We start from the raw sequence: 19,659 nt of genomic DNA, 5'->3' as shown, positions 1-19,659 counted from the left end.
AAGCCACGTGGACCTAGGAGAAGGAGCAGAATGGGCAGGCAGGGGGGACGGCTTGTGCAAAGGCCCCGAGGCAGACTGCACAGGGCGTGTCTGAGGAATGTGCAGGAGGCCAGGGAGCTGGGGGCGAGTGAGTGAGAGATGATCACGCAGCCCTCGGGAGGTCACACCAGGTGGGCCTGGCAGGTTGTGATGAACAGCTCCATGAGCTGTTGGGTCACTTGGATCAGTAACTTAACACAATATGATTAACATTTGAAAAGGTTCTCTCTGGCCCAGTGTGAACAGACAACAGGAAGGGTAGGTGGAGGCGAAGATGACGAGGCGCCTGGAGCAGTATGCAGACAAGGGGTAGCAGCAGCAGTGGGAGCCCTGGGAGCTGCTAGATCCGGGGTCGGTCCCGAGGGAAAGCCCAGAGGACTTGCTGGCAAACTGGACGCTGGGTCTGAGCATAAGGAGGCCCTATGATCCTAGGTTTCTGGCCACGGCAACTGAAGAAGGAGGGAGAGGTCTGTGTGCAGGGGGCACTTCGCACCTCAGGGCTGGGTGAGGACTGGGGTGGGCAGGGGTGGGGCCTGGGGTGTCCAGTGTTTCCGGGCTCCCAGATGAGGAGGGACAGGAAGGGAGGCTGACAGAGAGCAGCCCGTCAAGCGGGAGGAGAGCGGTGCTGGCCGCAGGCCAAGCAGAGGCGAGTCCCGCAGGGAGTATGAATGTCCAACGCCACTGATGGCTGAACAAGAAGGTGGACCCTTGGATTTGGCAGCCCAGGTCACCTGTGACCTTGGTAAGGGGACCTTTGGAGGGCTGGTGAAGAAAACAGCCTGAAGGAGTGGAGGACGCAGACAGGGGCAGCGAACAGCTCTCTTGAAGAATTTCACTCCCAGGGGAGCAGACACGGTGTGGCAGCGCCGGGTTCAGGGATCAGGGAAGGTGGTGTTTTAAACATGGGAGCTCTCGCTGTGTGTTCACGAAAGAGCCATAGAGTGGGAACGGCCGACACCGGAGAGGGGGTCAAGGGCAGGAGGCCCTGGAGCAGGTGGGAAGGGCCATGGAAGGTGCAGGCTGAGGCCTGGGACTGGGCAGGCAGCTGGAGCTCCTGCCTCCTCCGTCCCCTCATCTCCTGCTTCTCAGTTCTGAGCTGAAACCTCAGCGGGTGGGGAGCAGGACCCCAATCTGCCTGCCCCACCCCCGCCCACCCCTCCCAGGGGCTCCCAGATGCCCACAGCGCCTGCCCTGTGACCTCCGCTGCTCTGCCCTGTGGACCACTCATGCCCTCTCCAGTCTGTGTCTGAGGTGCCTCTTGGTGCTTCCTCTGGCCGACCAGACTGCACACCTGTGTGGTGACTGCTGTGTAGGTTGCATTCTGGGACGTTTCCACAGGCCTCGCTGGACTGTCCCGTGGGAGGCAGGGTTAGTTCCCTTTTCCAGGCTGTTTGCATAGGGCCACGCCCCTGGGCCCCAGGGCCCCCCTCGGTTAGGTCTTCAGGCCAAAGGGCTTGGGGAGCCAATGACAGCCTGCTCCACTTGGCTGTCCACCCTTCTGTGAGCTATCTTGCAGGTGAGGACGCTACCTCCTCAGAGGTGGCAGCTTGGCGCCCAGGCCTGTCCTGGAGGAGGGCGGGGTACGGAGAACTCAGCACCAGGGCACAGGGGCTGTTCACTGTCTCTAAGGTTAAGGGTGTCAGAAAAGCCTCAGTGATGGACCCCAGACCCACCTGTCACCTGCAGAGGCAGAGAGCCCTTTGGTCTCAGCCTTTACCAACTTCCAGAAACCATGGCAGGATATCGGCCTAGTAGGGGAGAGAAGCCAAGTTCGAATCCTCAGTCAGATGAGTGGCCTGACATGTCGCTGCCTTGGGAGGGGGAACTGGGGATGGAAAGTCCCAGGAAAAGATGGGAGTAGATTGGCAGTGGCGTTGTTTGTTTCTGGCCTCTGCTTGCCCCTCCTGGCAAGATACCTTCAACCTGTTTCTGCAATTAAAATTGGTGTTGCTGTTTCCCAAAGCCAGTCCTAGTTGATTTCAAGTGGAGCTGGCTGCCGTGTGCGGCGCGGTTGGGGGGTTGGACAGGTCTTGTATGACAGGAAGAGGCACAGAAGTCCAAGGGTTGCAGCTGGTAAGAAACCACGGGTTTATTGAATGAAAAATCCAGCATCCACTTGGTCCCTCCCCCTCTGCACTCCCTCCAGCTAGGAGAGCAGCGCAGTCCAGGAGATGCTCCGGATAGCCAGGCTGAGCCGTGGGTCTGGGCTGGGCAGTCTGGGGGAGGTATGGAGAATGAGAAAGACATCTTTCAAAATGAAGTCCTGTGCAAACTTCTGGAAGGGGTCAGAGGGCAACGGTACAGTTCTGGAGGTGCTGGTGGGGAGCGGAGGGCTGTGGCTGGGACCCCAACCCAGTGTGCTCAGCCTCTCCCGAGAAGGCTGAGGGTTGAGGCAGGGGGGAAGCTCAGGCCCCCAGTCCATGGGGAGAGGGAGGGAACGGAGCCTGCTGCAGGGACCCCGGGCTGGGAGAATGGGGTCTCCACCCAGACCAGGGGCCTGGGAGTGAGGTGGGGACGAGCACAGCAGGGAAAGGGAGACAAAGAGACATGCTGGGCACAGGGACGAAGGGGCTGGGGCGCCACAGACAATACACCGGTGGGGCCTGTCTCCCATCTCTGCCGAGTCCAGAGTTTCAGAAGGAGACTGGGCTGTGCTGGGGGGAGGGGCGGGGGACAGAGGAGGAATCAACAAGGGGAGCCACAGGACAGGGGCCGGTGCCTGGGCATGTCCCATGGGACTGCCAAGAGACTGGCCGTGCAAAGAACCAAAGAAACGCTGAGGACACGGGGCCCATCTACAGGGGCCTGGGGGTGGTGAGGGTGTGTGTGGGGGCCCAGGAAGGCCTCTCCATCGCAGAAACACACTGCACTGACACAGAAACGCTGTCTGGGGGTGAGGGAGCAGAGGGTCCCTGGGCTCAGGCGGAGCAGCTCCCATCCCAGGGCTGTAGAAGTGGGAGGGGAGAGCTGGGCTCCCTGCTGGGGGCCAGGATTCCGGGTTTCCTATTTCTGCGAAGGGAACCGGTGCCACTCGGGAGAAAGAGATTGGGAGTCATGGGAAGGAAGGCCTGGAGGATTCAATTCCAGGGACTGGTGCCCCAAGGCAAAATCAACATGCCCTGGGCCCAGAGCCGGAGGGGCAGGGAGAGGGAGGATGTCTGCCCAGGGATGGGACAGAGAAGCGGGGAGGGCAGTGTCCCCAGTGGCAGTGTCCTTCAGGACTGGGCGAGGGAGATGCAGGCCCCAGAACCAGGGAAGGGGGCACTGAGCCTGGGCCTGCTGGCCTCCCCCTGCCCGCAGGCGGTGAGGCTGTGGCAGTGCCAGGAGGGAGAGTGGCCAGGAGACGGTGCCCTCAGGTGGTCTTGCTGCCACTGAACAGTCCCACTGGAAAGTGCTTGACATGGGTGGGCCACTGGGCCGCCAGCTGGAAGAACTTGATGTCGCTCCACTCGACCCCATCGATGGACACTGGGGGTGACATGGAAAGGCAGGGCGTGACCAGGACTGCTAAGGCCATCTTCCCAGGGTCCCTAGGGAGGTACCACCTTTCTGCTGCCCAGTCTCTTGTCCCCACTCTCTGAGCTGTGCTTACCTCTCAGCATGGTCTGCTGCTGCTTGGCAGAGCAAATGAGGCGGCTGATGCCTTCGATGACCTGGCTCTTAGAATCCACCTCTTTTTCTCGAGGTTTCTTGCTCAGGAAGATGGTGGGAACTGGAAAGCAAGCAGGAGCCCATCTGTCACGGCCCTGGGTGAGGCAGCCAAGCCCCTCCCCCCCCCCAATGGCCTCCTTCCCTTGGGAAGCCGAGGTGGTTTGCAGAAAGCCAATCCTTCGTCCCCTGCTCCCAGGACCTTGGGAGTCCCTGCACAGTCTCAGCACAGCCCCCCACCCCAGAGACCTCAGTGACCTTCCTGTGTAATGAGGACCTGAGCCAGGGTGGTCTCTGAAGTCCCTTCCAGCTTGAAGCTCTAGGTGGCCTGGGGGGCACTCGCAGGCCCTGTAGGGCTGTGCCTGCTGTCACTGGGAGGGAGGCCACCGGCCGTGTTTGTACCAGCTCTGCCTGAAACGTGGCCCTCGCTCCACACCCACTCTGGTGAGGCAAGAACAGGAGGGCACCGCTGGGCTGATGGCCCACCCCAGGCCAGTCTCGGGGGTGCAGCTGCAGGGTTGGGCATGGCCCCCGGCTGCCCACTCAGGAACCTCTGAAGAACGGAAGTATGAATGGACAGTGGCCCCGATGCTTTGGGAGCCCTGGAAGAGGGAGGGTCCAGCGAAGAGAAGCAGCTTCCTTACTAGCAGCTCGGAGTGGGAAGCTGTCAGTGCCCTGGGGTCACCCCACCTTCCACTGCAGGTGCCCGGTCAGGTCTGTGGCACACAGCCCGCAGCAAGTACTGCCCCCACGCTGGTGGGTTGTGGGGGTCCCTGCCCCAGTCTCCCAAAGCACAGGACCCAGGACCACCCCAACTCCCCTCTGGTGCCTTCAGCTACCCCTCTGATCTCAGATGGGCTATACTCCCCTTAACTCACAAAAAACAGCTATGCTGTCCAATCCTCCTCACAGAGGCTGGGTGGCCTCCAGGGCTGGGTGTGAATGCACTGCCCCATGGGGCCATGGGGACCTTGGGGCTGTGGCATGGAGGTGTCCTCCTCTGTCACACAGTCCCTCCCTAAGGGCAGTGGCCAGAAAGGCCCACTTCCTTAGGCCGCACTAACCGCCTCAGTCCCTGCGGAGCAGATGCGCAGCAGACAGGGACCAATGACTCCCTGGGAAATATTACTCCCTTTCGGAGGGAGAGTGCTGTCCCACAGGGGAGGCGAGACCCCTGGGTGACCCAGGCTGGACCACACGAGACTAGTGCTGCTGTACCCTTGTCCAAGGTCTCCCAGAAGCAGATTCCGTCCCAGACCCTGAGACAGTGAATCTGGTAGCCCTGATGGTCCCTGGCCTCAGACATCACCTACCTTTCTTGTTCTTCTCTTTGGTGACCACAGTCATTGCCATGGTGCCAGAGAGCTGGGCCTCCCCACCATGCGGCAGGCGAGACACCTGCACTGAGCGAAAGACGCTCTTGAGGGTGTTCTTGGAGCTGGCGTCTCTCTTGTCACCTTCCCTCCTCCGTTCCCCGGGGTGGCCCAGCCAGTAGTCCACCTGGAGGCCAATCACGTCCCCATATGGACTGTTGGGGCTCCTGGAGAAGGGACAGTAACGGGGAATAGGCTCTGCCCTCAGCTCCAAACTACATGGCCTGGTGGGGGGCAGAGTTGGGGACCAGTAGGCAGTGTGAGGGGCGGGAGGTGGTGGCCAACTGAGTGGCTGCAGGTTCCCTACAGTCTCACAAAAGTGGCTCACATGGGAGTGAGAGTCAGGCTGGCCTGGGGACAAAGCCAGGAGAGGGTAAAGGCCTGGACGACCGTGAGAGCCCCTACCCGCAAAGGCACAGGGATGCGCATGCGCACACAGGGCAGGTGGACCCGCAGCACCGCAGCGGCTGGAGCAGCCCCAGGGGGGCCAATGGGTGCTGACCTGCGTCCTCCTCTTAGTTAGGGCACTTCGAGCTCACGGGTAATTTTAGTTCCCAGGAGAAAAAGAGCTGATATTTTTCTTGAAAGGAGGCGTCAGACACAATAGGAACATAGGCTACAAAAATCACCTGACATTTCTCTTTCTGCCTCATTTCAGGGGTTCTGTGAAACACAAACTTAAACTGGCTGGGAAGGAGGTCGGGGTAAGCGCTGGTCCCCAGGAATCCCCAGGAAGCCTAGAACCCGGGGTCACTGGGGCCACATGTGGGATTTTCTCCAAGAACACCTCATGTTCTTCAGAGGCCCACACCATCAGGGGTGGCTCTGGAAAAGCCGCCGGCCACGGCCCACGCTCTCCGCCGCCGCCGCCACAAGGACCATTGCCAGAGGGAAAAGAAAGAGGCTAAGGCAGAGGAAAGGGAGAAGAGAGGGAAACAGAGGGAGGAGCAGCAGGGCGGCCCCCTCCGCGCCCCCTGAGCAAATGCCTGCTCCTCGGCCCCCAGGCCTCGGCCGGACAGCTGCCTGCGGAGAGGTCTCCCTGACCAGGGGCTCTAGCCTTTGGATTCGTTGGATCCTTAAGAAATTCCCTCCCTGGCTGGTGTGGCTCAGTGCACTGAGCACCGGCCTGCAAACCAGAGGGTCACTGGTTTGATTCCTGGATAGGGCGCATGCTCCCCACTTGGGGGCGGTCACTGGATCTGTCACACGTTGATGCTTCTCTCCTTTTTCTGCCTCCCTTCCCCCCCTCTCTAAAAAAGTAAATAACATCTTTAAAAAGGGGGAGAAGGAAAGAAATCCCCCAACCCCCACTTTCTGCAGCACCTCTTGCAACTGACATAGCTGCTCTGACCTTGCTGGGGCCCAGCCCTCCAGCCAGCCCTCAGTCCACCGTGCGGGTGGACGGACCGGGCATGTGGAAGACAGAAGCGCCGCCCTGGGGCCAGGTGCTGACGCACAAGCTCTTATTCACACCTCACCGACCGGGCTCCGTCACCTGTATTCTCAGAGTCGGAAATGAAGCTTTGTAACTTGTCCGAGGGACAAAGGTTTTTTGCTTGACTCATTTTAGTTAGGCTCCTGAATCTTCTCTAGGCCCATCTGCGCATGCACCTCCTTATAAAATCCAGTTTTAGCAAAAACCTCGCTAAGTCAGCCAGCAAGAACCCCCATCATCCATGTCTGATCACTCTGGATCCCTAATCAGTTTAAGCCTCCCCCACGCCTCCAGGAGATGCCTGAGGCCCCAGCCTGTCTTCACTGAGAATCCCACTGGTGCCCTGGCTGGTGTGGCTCAGTCGCTGACTGTGGACCAAAAGGCTGCTGGTTCAATTCCGGTCAGGGCACGTGCCTAGGTTGTGGGTCAGGTCCCTGGTTGCGGGTGTGCAAGAGGCAACCAGTCAATGTTTCTCTCACACATTGATGTTTCCCTCCTTCTTTTTCTCCCTCCCTTGCCCTTTCTCTAAAAATAAATAAAATCAACCTTAAAAAAATGGAATGAAGCAGTGACACATGCTACTGAATAAATATATTAAAAAAAAAAAAGAACCCTGTGACCACGTCAGTTTGGCCAGAATCCCCGACCCTGAGCCTTCCTCTCAGTAATCTTCTGTCCCCTGACCCCACGCTGTTTCGTGGCTCTAAAACCTCACTTGCTTATGTGGAGCCCCATCTTCCCCCCACTGCAAAGTCCTGTCTCAGCGTTCCCTACACCCGACAGGAGAGCCCCGCCTTGAACGAAGTCTCCCCTACGGTGCCTCAGCAAGTGCCACTGACTGCGTCCCAGAGCTGCAGCTCGAACCAGGGGAGTCTGACTCGCTCCCGCGCCCACACTCCGTCTGCCACACTGGGCAGTCCCCAGACGAGATACGTGCATAGCACCTTACAGGCCACGGGGCCTCTCATTCAACCCTGTGACGCTGAGACAGGCAGGCAGTCAGGGCCATGGGGTGACTCGCCTGGCTGCTGACCAAGCCTCTGCACTCTAACCCCAGTGCTCTCGCTGCCGTCCTCCCCTCTGAACTCCGTGTGCTCTCACTGTGCCACGAGGCCGCAGGCAGCAGGGAAGCCCTGGATCCTGACGGAGGGAAGGACAGGTACAAGTGAGAGAGACTTACCCCACAACGGCCAGAGCGCTGCTCATGGACGGGGAGGAAGGAGGGGTGGCCGTGGCATCTCGACTCAGACCTGAACTGGAGGGTGGTGATGTGGAGGGCACAGTAAGGCTGACCACAGGTGAATCATCCCCATCACCTATATTGGGTGACAAACACAGTTGGCCAGAGGAAGCCACCCCTAACCTGTTGGTGACAAGGAGTTGAGGTGCTCCCCTGGCTCAGTGGCAGCCTGCTCTCCTGTGGGCCTTAGTATCGCCCACCACCCTCTGCCAGCGCTTCCTGGGGAGTGAGGGTGTCCCCAGTGCTCCTGCTCACACTGACTCCACTGAGGCCGCCCCAAGTCTTCACCTTCTGGCCTGCTGGACTATAGGAGGCCAGGAAGGGGGAAGGGGGAAGGGCCTACCCTCACTCCGCAGAAGCCATGGGGTCCCGCACTTACCTGCCGTGGAAGGAGAGTCTTCAACCAGACCCACCTTCACCACCTGGGAGAAAAGAAGAGACAGAATTAGGTCCTCTCACGGAAGCCATACACACGCGGATCCAGCTAGAAGCAGATGGTTGGGTACAATACCACCTCTACACGTTATTTGATCATAGGCCTTAAAAAATCTTTTCAAAAAAAAATCTTTTCAAATCCAGAGTAGCCCAGATCTTAAAGAGATATGAAAACCCCCAGTTACAAAAGTTGAGGCCGGGCACAGGAGACCTTGCAGCTCTTCTCCAGGGATGAGGGCGAGGGCACCTGATCTCCTTCCACCTCAGATCACGTGGGCAGGAGGCCATCCCCTCACAGCAGAGAGAGAAATGAAGAGCCACCCTCAGAAAGCTGAGGGAGACGTAGTGTGGCGGGGAGGAGCTCTCCGCATGCCTGCCTGCGGCACCAAGCCAAGAAGCAGCCATGCTGCTTCCTCCTCCCTCCTTTTCAGACTTCTGGGGATCTGGAGGAATACCAGTGAGGAGGGGTCCCCGCTTCACCCCTTCTAAGGTAGTGGGGTTGATTCCTGCTTCCCAAATAATTGTAGATGTTGCATAGAAAATTCTGGGAAGGACAGAGGGCGCCCTCCAGTGGTCATCAAAGGGCACAGGTAGAGACAGACTAAATGCCAGAGCTGTGATGTCAAGGGACCCAAGTCCTGCGAATTGGCAGGCCCTTGGCTCTGGCACCTGGCAGGGGCTCAGCAGAGCGGGGAGGCCACAGAAGGTGGACCCAGGTGGCTGGTGTAAAGTGAAGATCATGTGCAGATGATCCTCTTGAGGCCGGCTGCTCAGAACACAATGCTGCCATTCACTGAAATGAGTCCCAAATTTCCTACACATTCTCAGATCCCAGACAGTAACACACTGACGCTGAAATTCCTGGGTACAACTCCTCTTGTTCCCCTGGCGCTGAAGGAGGCAGCCACCTCCTTTGGTTGTTTGAAGTTACATTTTTTATACCTCTCCCTCGGCAGCTCAGAGTGGGTAGCGATCCACAGCTCCATGAAGATGTGAGTTGGCCGCCACCCAGGTGACTGGCCATGGTCCAGGGCCCCCAACACAGCTATGGGAGCAGCCCCGGTGGCTAACGAGGACTGCCTGGACCAGCCAGAAGGGAGGCTCTGTACGGCATGAGAAGGGGCAAGTGCATTTTCACAGGCTCAGGCATCTCCCAAGATTGTTCAAGACAACTAGCATCCAAGATGAGCAGAGGACAGGGACAGGGGCAGCTGGGCCCTCACCTGCCCCTTCGCCCCAGAAGCTAGGAGGTGTCGTTGAGGAGGCCACAGAAGGGTACAACCTGACTTGGAACAGAAGTTCGATCATCTCCTACGTGGAGCGGAAATCTGAGTCCAGTCATGCTTCTCTGGCAGAGTCTGGCTCCCGCAGGCGGTCAGCTGTCCCCTCAGGGCCCCCTCTCTTGGTAGGTCTATGTCTTGTGGCCCAATGACCGCCAAAGGAACCAAAGATCAATACTACCTGACACCACAGAGAGCCATGAGGGGGTCCCCTTCCAAAGCCACTAGTAGAGGGATTTTCCTCTGTCTAAATGGGGGAAAGAGACCCTCATTCTCAGTGGTCTTTCTGACTCTGAAGATGGAAACAACCTATTTTCTGGACTTCTCTTCGAATATCATCTATCGTTCTCTTGGAAGCAACTTTCTCCTCCCTGAGCCCGCAGGAGCCACACGCTGGATGCCACTCCCTAGGCCACAGCACCAGGTGCAGGGCCTGGTGTACTCAATGGGAGGCACTGGCGATGACTGGGGGTGGAGCATGATTCCAGAAAGGAGACGCCGAAAGGAAGAGCCGCACGCATGTGAGCCCAGAAGCTGTCTGCCTCGGCACCACGACCCTTGGGGTGGGGTCACCCTCTGTGGTGGGCGCTGGCCTGTGTACCACAGGGTGTTTAGAAGCATCCTGGCCTCCACCCACAAGATCCCAGTAGCACCCCCACTCCCAGCCATGACAACCCAAAATGCTTCCAGACATTGCCAGATGTCACGGGGGAGAATCGCCTCTGGTGAGAACCACTGTCGAGATGAGCTCCTCCCGTGTGTGCGTGACGGGGGGACAGGGAGGCCAGGAGAACGGGTGGGGTGCAGAGGAGAGGGGAGTCTGTACTCACGCCAATGAAGGGGATAAACTTCTGATACGAGTCTTCATCAGGGCTGTGGGAAGAGACAAGAGAGCTGCCTGGTTAGTGCGGAGACCGTGAGGGCTTCTCATGCTCCGTGGTGGCTCCGAGGGAGTCCAGACACATCTTTCCATCAGGCTTCAGGCACAAGGAGCCACAGAATGGAGGCCCAAGACCCAATTCTGCACACTAGACCCCCTGCTCCCACTTTGGAGTTTCAGTCCCTGGGGTGGGCTTCTCTGTACTGAGGGCCCAGATGGGTGCCGAGGCCCAGGGCAAGGGAGGGAGGGCTGGGCGGGAGACAGTAAAAGCACTGTCTCTGAGATTTCCTACACAGGGAAACGGGTAGGAGGGAAAACGTGAACAAGCAAAGATTCAAGACTGATCTAGCCCACCCCACCTATTTTTAAGAAATCTCCCAAAGTGAAACTTACAACTTGTGCCTGCAGGTCAGCATGGCTTCAGCCACAGGAAGCTGGTGTGTCACGCCCGCCCCGTTGACGTACTGCATCACCCGCCCCACCACGTCCAGTTGCTCTGCGGAAAAGCCCGGAGGTAACTGACTGACTGCAGCAGGCAAACCGGGCAACCCACCCTGCCAGCCCCCTTCTCGAGACCCAGGAGTGGAGGCAGAGGTCCTACAGATCTGGTGGCTCTGACTCTAAGGCGCCAGGGCCAAAGGCACTGTCCTCTCCCTTCCATCCCTCCTGCCTGCTGTTCTTCCCGGCCCTGCTCCCTGCCAGGCCAACCAAGCCTTGCTCCCAGGCTGCCATCTGTGCTCACACCGACGTTATAATCCGGAGGAGCCCCTCTACTCCACCAGTCGGTGGCTGTCGCCTCCTGCAGGGTCTGAGGAAGCACCTGCCACCTCAGCGGCACAGAGCTCCAGCGCGACCCACTGCTTGCCGCTTCACTCTGTTTCAGGACAACACGGCTGGTGTGGTGTTACTTGTGCATCAGTGGATGCTTAGCGGCTCTCCTCTGCTCACATTTGACCTTACAGCTAGGCACGCCCCCCAGCACTACTCCCCAAGGCCCTCCTTATTTCTAGATGTACAGGAGCAGAGCAAACAGCAGAGACAAAAGGCATGCAGGGGGGAAGGGCTACACTTAACAGGCCTCCACTTACTAAGGCTGAGAAGATGAACATACAAAGACACTGGGAGCACCAGAGCTGCAGGGGAGGAAGAGGCGTGTGCGCAGGCCTCCTGCAGCCAAGGCTGGCTCTCCCTGAACCAGGTGCATTCTGCCTCAATCCCTTACGAGGGGACATTACCTGTCACTGGGGGCTCTGAGCGACTGAACAGGTCTCTCCAGGCAGGATCAAGGAAGGCGCTGCTGTATCTGCTATCGACTGAGCCCAAGTATTTGGCCACAGGGTGAGAACCTGGCGGGTGGAGACCAGAGAAGCTGAGCAGGTGAGCGGATAGGATGAGGGCCTGGCCTGTGGCCCCTGACTGCTCCTTCCGAGGACCCCACCCACCACCTTGACACCCTGATACAGGAGGGGGATCTGGCATCTTTACCGAGGGGTATGATGAGAAAGCGCATGTAGCCAAGCCAGTCGGAGGTCTTGCTGGCCAGCGACTTGACAAAGAACCGGAGGATGGAGCTTAGGTACGTCTGGCCGCCCAGGGCTGCCACCTTCACTGGCCGTGGCATGGAGGAGTTGCAATTGCAGCTGGGGAGCAAGGGGACAGTCACAACCACTTTCCGGAGGTTTGCCAGCAGCCTGCTCAGAGGAAGTCTCCAAGCTCAGACTTGACTTGATTTTAATAACCCATAGGGGAGAAACAAACCAACAAACAAAATAATACAGAGAAAAACAATAAGCCAGAGTTTTTGAAATTAGGAAGATGTCAGGATCAGAGAGGACAGGTCACTGTCTAGAAGGACAATGGAGTTGGCTGAAGCTAACAGGGAGACAGGTCAGTGATGCCCCTGGGGTCAGGTGGGTGTGAACCCAGATGCCAGGATGCCCAGAGTCTCCTCCCAGCAGGGACTCTGGGTCCCACAGGAGGTCCTAGGAGGGCAAACCCTGGCTCTGGACACCAGGCAGCATGGGACGGTTAGAGGAACGAAGAAAAGGGTCTTTGCAAAGCCCAGGTCCTTTCTTCCTGGCCTTCCCCAACCTGGGTTTAAGAAGAGGATGAGGCAGGTCAAGGGGTGGCAGGACTCCAGCTGGGCAGGCAGAGAGGGCAGGTGAATGACATTTTCCATACACTGACCCTCTGGGGCCAGCAGGGACATCTGAGCACCATGACCTGCCTCTGCCCCACCATGCACTGACGTGGACTATTGGTCTGACGAGGCCAGGGGATCCTGTCACTGCCTGGAAGTCAGGGGGGAGAGGGAGATGAGAGGAACCCCATAGGGCAGGAGAGGAGTCGAGTCCTTACTAGCGCTGGATGCGGGTGAGCAGGGCGGACAGCACGGCCTGGACCTCCACAGTGGAGCAGGTGCACACGACAGGCTTCCGCTGGTCCTGCAGCAGCTCTGCCACATACTGGGGGCGGGGAGGAAAGGAGCAGGGACACTGGTAAGGCCATGGGGCAGGGACATGGCTCCCCCACAGGTGCCAAGAGGGCAGGCAGGGCCCAGACCAAGCTGCAGGGTCCTGTCCTTTGTGCTTCAGACCACTGGGGAAGAGGGATTCAGGCATCGGGATCTAACTGGGTGGACAGTGGCAGTGGGTTGGGGCTGCTCTGCCCGCTCTGAGCCGCCTTCATGGAAGCTATGGGCAACCACTGGGCATTACAGCACTTGGCACTCCCACGGGACCTTCCCCCCGTGCCGCTCTCTGACGCACACAACCGCCCCAGAAGAAGGCAGAACAGGTGACACTGCTGCTTTTTTTCGCAGATGAGAACACCGAGGTCCCATGGGATGGAGAAGGACAGAAGTGGGACTAACACCCAGAGTCCCTTCAGGGTAGAAGCCGAGATACGGGGTCCTTCTCTTATTTGTCCACGCCCTGCCTCCCACACCACACCCCTGGCGTCGCTTGCTCTCCAGGACCTTTCCCCTGGGCCCCGCAGCCCAGCACTTCACCTGGCCCTGCCAGTCCGTGGTGTTCACAAGGATGACGTTTTCCGGGAGGGCCGCATCTGACACCAGGATCTGATTCAGCTGGTCGTATACCACCTTTCTTGGAATCTGCAGGGACAGAAGTGTCTGTGAGGCAGTTCTCAGGGTGGGCTAGTGGGTAGAGGATTCCCAGAGCAGGGTATTCGGAGAGACTAGGCACCTGCGGAGGAGGCCCAGGGTCCCACTGGTCAGACCACAGTGGGAAGGAGAAGGACGGAGAGTAAGTGGAGAGAGCGCTCAGGGAACACACGTGTCTGCGGGAACAAAGCCACAGCAGCCCTCCTGACAGGATGGGCAGGCAAAGCTGGAGGCGCACGAGGCATCCCACGAGCAGTGCCAAGGCAGGCAGACAGGACAGGTGGCCTGGGAGGACCAGGAAAGGGCAGGGAGAGGGCACTGAGCAGGTGCTTCCGGGGCGGGAATGAGGGCACTGGGGAGAGAACTAAGGAGACTGGCGCTGAGTGCTGGGCGGGGCCTGGGCCTCGGGAACCAAAGGCATTCCAGGATGGAAGATTAGCAGGAAGGACAACGTGTCGCCCCAGGCGCTGGGCTATTCTAGTCTTGGGTTCATTTTCAGCTAGATAATAGCGTCAAACTCAGGAAGCCATGCTGCCAAAAACTTTGCTCTCAACGGTATTTGTCCGGCAAACCAACAGGCTTGCTGCTAACTCCAGAAGACAGGAGCTGTGTGAGGTGTCGGCTCCAATGAAGTCCTTCCCCAAGCCCTGGAGCCACTGGCCTTCGAAAGGCAAACCCAGTCCCCAGTGTCCAGTTTCTTCTGTGCTTCCATTCCAGCCCACTCTCTAAGGTCTTTCAGCCCTAAGGTATCAGAGTTCGGTCTGGGGTGCCCAGCGAGATCCTGAAGGCTGCCATCTTCTAGAACCCGAGTCAACTTGCAATCTCCACTCCAGTGGAGGCAGAACAAACCAGAAGGTGTGGAACTGCCACTGGGGCTGATGGCAGCCTGGGACAATGCTAGCATTTCTTACTCCATGCCCTAGCTCCTTGCAAACGGCCCTGAAGCCAACTACAGACTAGTAGTAAATAACAAGTGTGCTAGACTTCTCTGTGTAGGTCTATCTTTAAGGGTTTTACTTAGAGCATTTCAAAGTGGTCCTCCTTCCTCTCACTTAACTGCCCAGGAAGACAACAAGACGGAAACTGAGGCCCAGGGATGCCAGAGGGTACCTGTGCACTGTGGCCCAGGTCCGGGGACCTCTCGCTGTCGGAGCTGTTGGTCCTTTCACTCAGGGGCTTGGATAGCTGCCGCTCCTTCAGCGGTGTGCTCCTCTTCTGCCGGGGAGTGTGTCCCCCTTCTACTTTGCTGCCAGACACAGGCAAAGGAGGTGGTGAAACAGCCTCTCTGAGCCCAAGCCACTGCCAGCCCACTCTTCCCCAGGCCATGAGCCTCTGCTAAGCACGGTGGCAGCCTCGTACCACTGCTTGGCTTCCTTCATTCTGCCCTGTTTCCAGAGCTTCTTCCCACCCTCAGTACCTGGGTGAGGCAGAGCCCTGGAGATCTGTTTTGCTGGACTTCATGGGAGTTTTGACTTTCTCGGGCACAACCAGACTTGTGCTCCCATCTGCAAACATGTCCTGGTCAGTGATCTCCTGTCAAAGAGGAAGGGAAGCAGCGAGGGTTACTGCTTACTCCGCACCACCAGGAGCCTCCTGGAGCCTGGGCAGGGCACGTGACCATCACGAGGAGCGTCGGTCACTCCCTTTCCTTTTCTAAAGCTCCTCCTGACAGGCCCTAGCGGTGGGAAGCAGCAGAGGGGACAACCATTGCCCCTCTTGGACCCCGCCCCCATGTACAGCGTCACAACCCAGAGACTGAGTTGTCCCGCCTTGGTGAACACCTAGGGCTCCGCTCCTCATATGTAACAGGCACAAACAGTCCAAAATATGGCTCAAAAAGAACTCAAAGCCCCAGAGCCGATAACTCTCACCGACCAAGAAATAGCAAACCTCTCAGATGCACAGCTCAAAACACTGGTGATCAGGATGCTCACAGAACTGGTTGATTTTAGTCACAAATTAGAGGAACATATGAAGGCTAAACTAATTGAAATGAAGGGAAATGCACAGGAAACCAATAGTGATGGAAAGGAAACTGGGACTCAAATCAAGGAGTGGACCAGAAGGAAGGAAGAAATGACCAAACAGAAAAATGTGAAGTAACGAGAATTCAAAAAAACGAGGAGAGGCTTAGGAACCTCCAGGACATCTTTAAATGTTCCAACATCCGAATTAAAGGAGTACCAGAAGGAGAAGAGGAACAGCCACAAGTGGAAAATTTATTTGAACAAATAATAAAGGAGAACTTCCCCAGTCTGGCAAAGGAAATAGACTTCCAGGAAATCCAGGAAGCTCAGAGAGTCCCAAAGAAGTTGGACCCAAGAAGGAACACACCAAGGCACATCATAATTACATTAGCCAAGATTAAAATGAAGGAGAGAATCCTAGAAGCAGCAAGAGATAAAGGGACAGTCACCTACAAAGGAGTTCCCATCAGACTGTCAGCTGATTTCTCAAGAGACCTTACAGGCAAGAAGGGGCTGGAAAGAAGTATTCCAAGTCATGAAATCCAAAGACCTACATCCAAGATTGCTCTATCCAGCAAAGCTTTCATTTAGAATGGAAGGACATGCCCTGGCTGGTGTAGCTCAGTGGATTGAGCGCAGGCCTGCATACCACACGATCATGGTTCCATTCCCAGTCAGGGCACATGCCTGGGTTGCAGGCCAGTTCCCAGCAGGGGACTCATGAGAGGCAACCATACATTGATATTTCTCTCCTTCTCTCCTTCCCTTCCTGTCTAAAAAAAAAAAAAAAAAAAGAATGGAAGGACAGATAAAGTGCTTCTCAGATAAGATCAAATTCAAGGAGTTCCTCATCACCAAACCCTTATTATATGAAATGTTAAAGAAACTTATCTAAGAAAAAGAAGATAAAAAATACGAACAGTGAAAGGGCAGCAAACTCACAGTTATTAACAACCACACCTAAAACAAAAGCAAACTAAGAGGACAGCTAGATCAGGAGTGGAACCATAGAAATGAAGAACACATGGAGGGTTAGCAACAGGGGAGTGGGAGGAGGAGAAGGGGGGAGAAGGTACAGAAAATAAGTAGCATAGATGGTAGGTAGAAGATAGGGGGGAGGACAAGAATAGTAGGGGAAATATAGAATCTAAAGAACTTGAGACATGTGGTTATAAACTAAAGGGGGGGGAATGGTGGGGGAGGGGTGTGCAGGGGGGAGGGGAATGAAGGGGGGAACAGAACAACTGTAATGGCATAATCAATAAAATGTATTAAAAATATATAAATAAAGCTCCTCCTGTACCCTTTGGGGACTCTCTTACTGTATAATGGAGTGCACCCCGGTGCTGGACACTGCCTTAGCATTTGGTCTGTCCTCTACATCTGCAAACTATTTGCCAACACCAGCCCTGAACTGAGGACCTTGCTACTCTAGGTGGGAAGAAGAGTTTTAGTCAGGAAGTAATAGGACTGAATTCCACTTTTAAACGGCCCCTGTGCAGTCTGGACCAAAGCGGGCACGAGTGAAAGCCGGGCCACCCAGATCACCGGTGAACTACGAAGTGCAAGTTGTAGGGTAAGTTTTGACTCAATCTATAATCTAGCCGAATGCTTTGTCATACATTGGATCTTTAATGCAGTGTTATTTACTCTAAGAAACATAAGCTTAAAATAACTCTTTCTTGGACTCCACTAACTTCCAGGTCTCACTGTAAGGCTGATGCGCAGCACACCCCACAGGGTACTCAGTCAAGTTCTCTGCTCCCTCCCACCACATCCAGCCTCCCGCCCCACTGGATGGACTGCAGCATAGCCCGTGAGGCCCAGCTCCGACGTCCTCCCCTCAGTGGATTCACCCTGTCCCTCCCTGGGCCTCTACCCGGGCTGTGCACAGGTTGGCTCTCCTGCGGTACGGTTGCATCTCGAAGGCCGAGGCGGGTTCTCATGTTTGCATCTTCAGTGCTCAGCACATACAGCTGCCCAATATGTGTGTGTGTGCGGAATTCAACGTGTAATTACACTGTGCAGCCCGGCCAGTCCATTTCACTAGGGCTTGGCCTGCTCTCCTGGGCAGCCCTAGCATGTCTCAGAGCAAGGAGTGGATCAGGAATTCCTTGGAGACTTAATGTTGTGGCTGCCTGGCCACAGTAAGAGCAATGTGGGAGAAAGAGGTAGTTTTTTTAGGGGAAGACATGGGTCACCATCCCTCTCAGAAGTAAATGAAGGGGACAGAGAATGAGAATCATTCAAACCGGCACTGATCAAATTAAAGAGCAGAATGGGAACCGTTCTGGTTCGGTAATTTGGGGACTACCTGGCCCCCAGGGGAGCTTATTTCCAGGAGCAAGGATTTCAGGAGAAAGAGGAGACAGGACATTCACAAGCCCATAAATTTAGGCAAAATTTCCATGGTGGTCCTAAGGGTCTTTTTGCCTTTATTCCTAAAGACACAAAAGCTGTTCTGAGCAGTAAAACCGGGAGCCTGAACTGTACATACCAGAGTGTCTGTTTCGGTCAAGCTGTCATCTTGATTTTTAATCCAAGCAGATTTGACTTTTTCTAGAGCAGCCAATTCCATCTGTAAAAATTGTAATAATTAGTCATCACCAATCCAAGTAATTACCACTAACTTGTTTTTTAGGTACCCAAGAAACTTAAAATACTTTCCCTTACTTTAAAGACCTAATACAATCTTCGGAATTTTCACCTTATAAGTAGGTTATTTTGGTGAAAACTAAGCCTCAGAGGGTCAGTTATTTTTATAATTATTAAGTCAGTAATGGTGAGGTATGGAATCCAGACTTTCTTCCTCTCCTGGGGTGTCACTAGGGAAGAGAAGCTCTGCATTGAGAGGGCTTTGCTCCCGGGTCCATGAAGTCCTGCCCAGGACGCAGTGAACCCCCTGCCCAGGAGAAACATATGGGGCCTCGTCTGCTTGCCAGAAACTGCTGAAAATAAAGGGAGGATCTTTCAGGTCTTTGATTGTGAGACTAAAGACATTCATGGTAGCCAAATGCTTTTTGCTTGGTACAAAACACCTAGAAAACCCTCAAAGGAATATACCAAGCAAAAGACACCCAGCGTCAAGCCACTTGGGTGTGGATGAATTCTCCCTTTGGTATCCAACTCTTATCAGTATTTCTCATAAAAATAAAAAATTTATTTTGCAAATACAGATAGTCAGATTTTCATATTTGCTAATACTGCTCTGGCTGTGCATACACCAATATCAAAGTCATGATCAGCTGAGGGTTGTGAGACTTAGAGAAAAGATGTATTTTTAAAAATTGTTACAAGAGTTTATTTGAGCCAACTGAGGACAATGTCAGGGAGCAAGACCTCGAATGCTCCCAAGAGAAGGTATTGGTCTCAGTGAATGTCTTTGTTCTTGTGGGGAACAGAAAGCCAGAAAGATCAAGCCTCCCCCCTTCCTCCTACTCACTCAAGTCCTTCCTTGAAGCATCAGTAAGCCACGGAGCACTGAGAAATACCAGGCTGACAGGCTAGAGGGGTCACTCGGCAAACTAGTGAGTAAGGACCCCAGAAGTGGGCCTTTGTGTCACTCTCTGAACCAGGGCTCCTCCACCTTGACTCTATCGACAGTTTGGGCCAGACCCTGCCCTGGAGTCGGGCCGTCCTGTGTGCTGTAGGATGTTCAGCAGCATCGCTAGCTTCTACCTACCAGATTCCAGTAGCAGCCCCTTATCCCTACCTCGCCTCCCGCTGTGAAAGCCAAAAATGTCTGCAGTCATCGCCAAATGTTCCCTGGGAGGCAGAAATCATCCCTGGTTGAGAAGCCATCTGCAGGACTAACCCAACAGGCTTCAACCAGACCCTGTGACCCCAGACCTTGAGATGCTTTGGCTTGGGGCCACACACAGTAGGCTGCCTCCAGACTGCACAGCCAGGCTGTCTACACACTGTGTGTAACAACCAATGTCACAGTAGAACCACGTTGAAGTCCTGGCCAGACTTCAGTGTGAAGCGGATTTCACTCAGTTTTGGATCTCAGCGTGACCCCACTCTGCTGGTCAAAGCAGCATGCCCTCATCTAGCCTGCGACCCCACAGCCCCCACTGCAAAGCTGCCGCGCCCAGCAAGACCGGTAACTCGCACGGGGGTTGAAGGGCACTGCCGGTTATTGCTTGACTCTTCTAGGTGCTCCCAGCAACCCCGCTGGGAGCGAACTCGGACACATTTCTATTCTTGCTCCCATAAGTGCCAGGGCTGTTCTCACC

General features: G+C 55.9%; 1 protein-coding gene across 3 annotated transcripts in view; it reads right to left on the bottom strand.

Annotated features, from left to right (window-relative positions):
• Nucleotides 1–2,109: 2,109 nt before the first annotated feature.
• Nucleotides 2,110–19,659, bottom strand: part of PACS1 (phosphofurin acidic cluster sorting protein 1) — a 120,054-nt gene continuing 102,504 nt past the window's right edge. For all 3 annotated transcript variants that reach the window (XM_037053262.1, XM_037053263.1, XM_037053264.1), the window contains exons 11-24: nt 17,919–17,999; nt 14,872–14,987; nt 14,565–14,700; nt 13,341–13,445; nt 12,689–12,795; nt 11,816–11,970; nt 11,566–11,676; nt 10,724–10,826; nt 10,281–10,323; nt 8,115–8,157; nt 7,676–7,811; nt 5,001–5,227; nt 3,632–3,751; nt 2,110–3,507 (exon numbers count right to left, since the gene is read on the bottom strand). In XM_037053262.1, the coding sequence (XP_036909157.1) occupies nt 3,392–3,507; nt 3,632–3,751; nt 5,001–5,227; nt 7,676–7,811; nt 8,115–8,157; nt 10,281–10,323; nt 10,724–10,826; nt 11,566–11,676; nt 11,816–11,970; nt 12,689–12,795; nt 13,341–13,445; nt 14,565–14,700; nt 14,872–14,987; nt 17,919–17,999 (1,599 nt within the window). In that variant the 3' untranslated portion in view covers nt 2,110–3,391. The remainder of the gene's footprint in view (nt 3,508–3,631; nt 3,752–5,000; nt 5,228–7,675; nt 7,812–8,114; nt 8,158–10,280; nt 10,324–10,723; nt 10,827–11,565; nt 11,677–11,815; nt 11,971–12,688; nt 12,796–13,340; nt 13,446–14,564; nt 14,701–14,871; nt 14,988–17,918; nt 18,000–19,659) is intronic.

This window comes from Sturnira hondurensis, unplaced genomic scaffold, assembly GCF_014824575.4.
Source record: "Sturnira hondurensis isolate 20B ecotype Veracruz unplaced genomic scaffold, ASM1482457v3 Scaffold0007797, whole genome shotgun sequence".
NCBI classification, from domain to species: Eukaryota; Metazoa; Chordata; class Mammalia; order Chiroptera; family Phyllostomidae; genus Sturnira; species Sturnira hondurensis.
The sequence above is the reverse complement of the archived record's forward strand: the minus strand, read 5'-3'. Positions and strand labels throughout refer to the sequence as shown.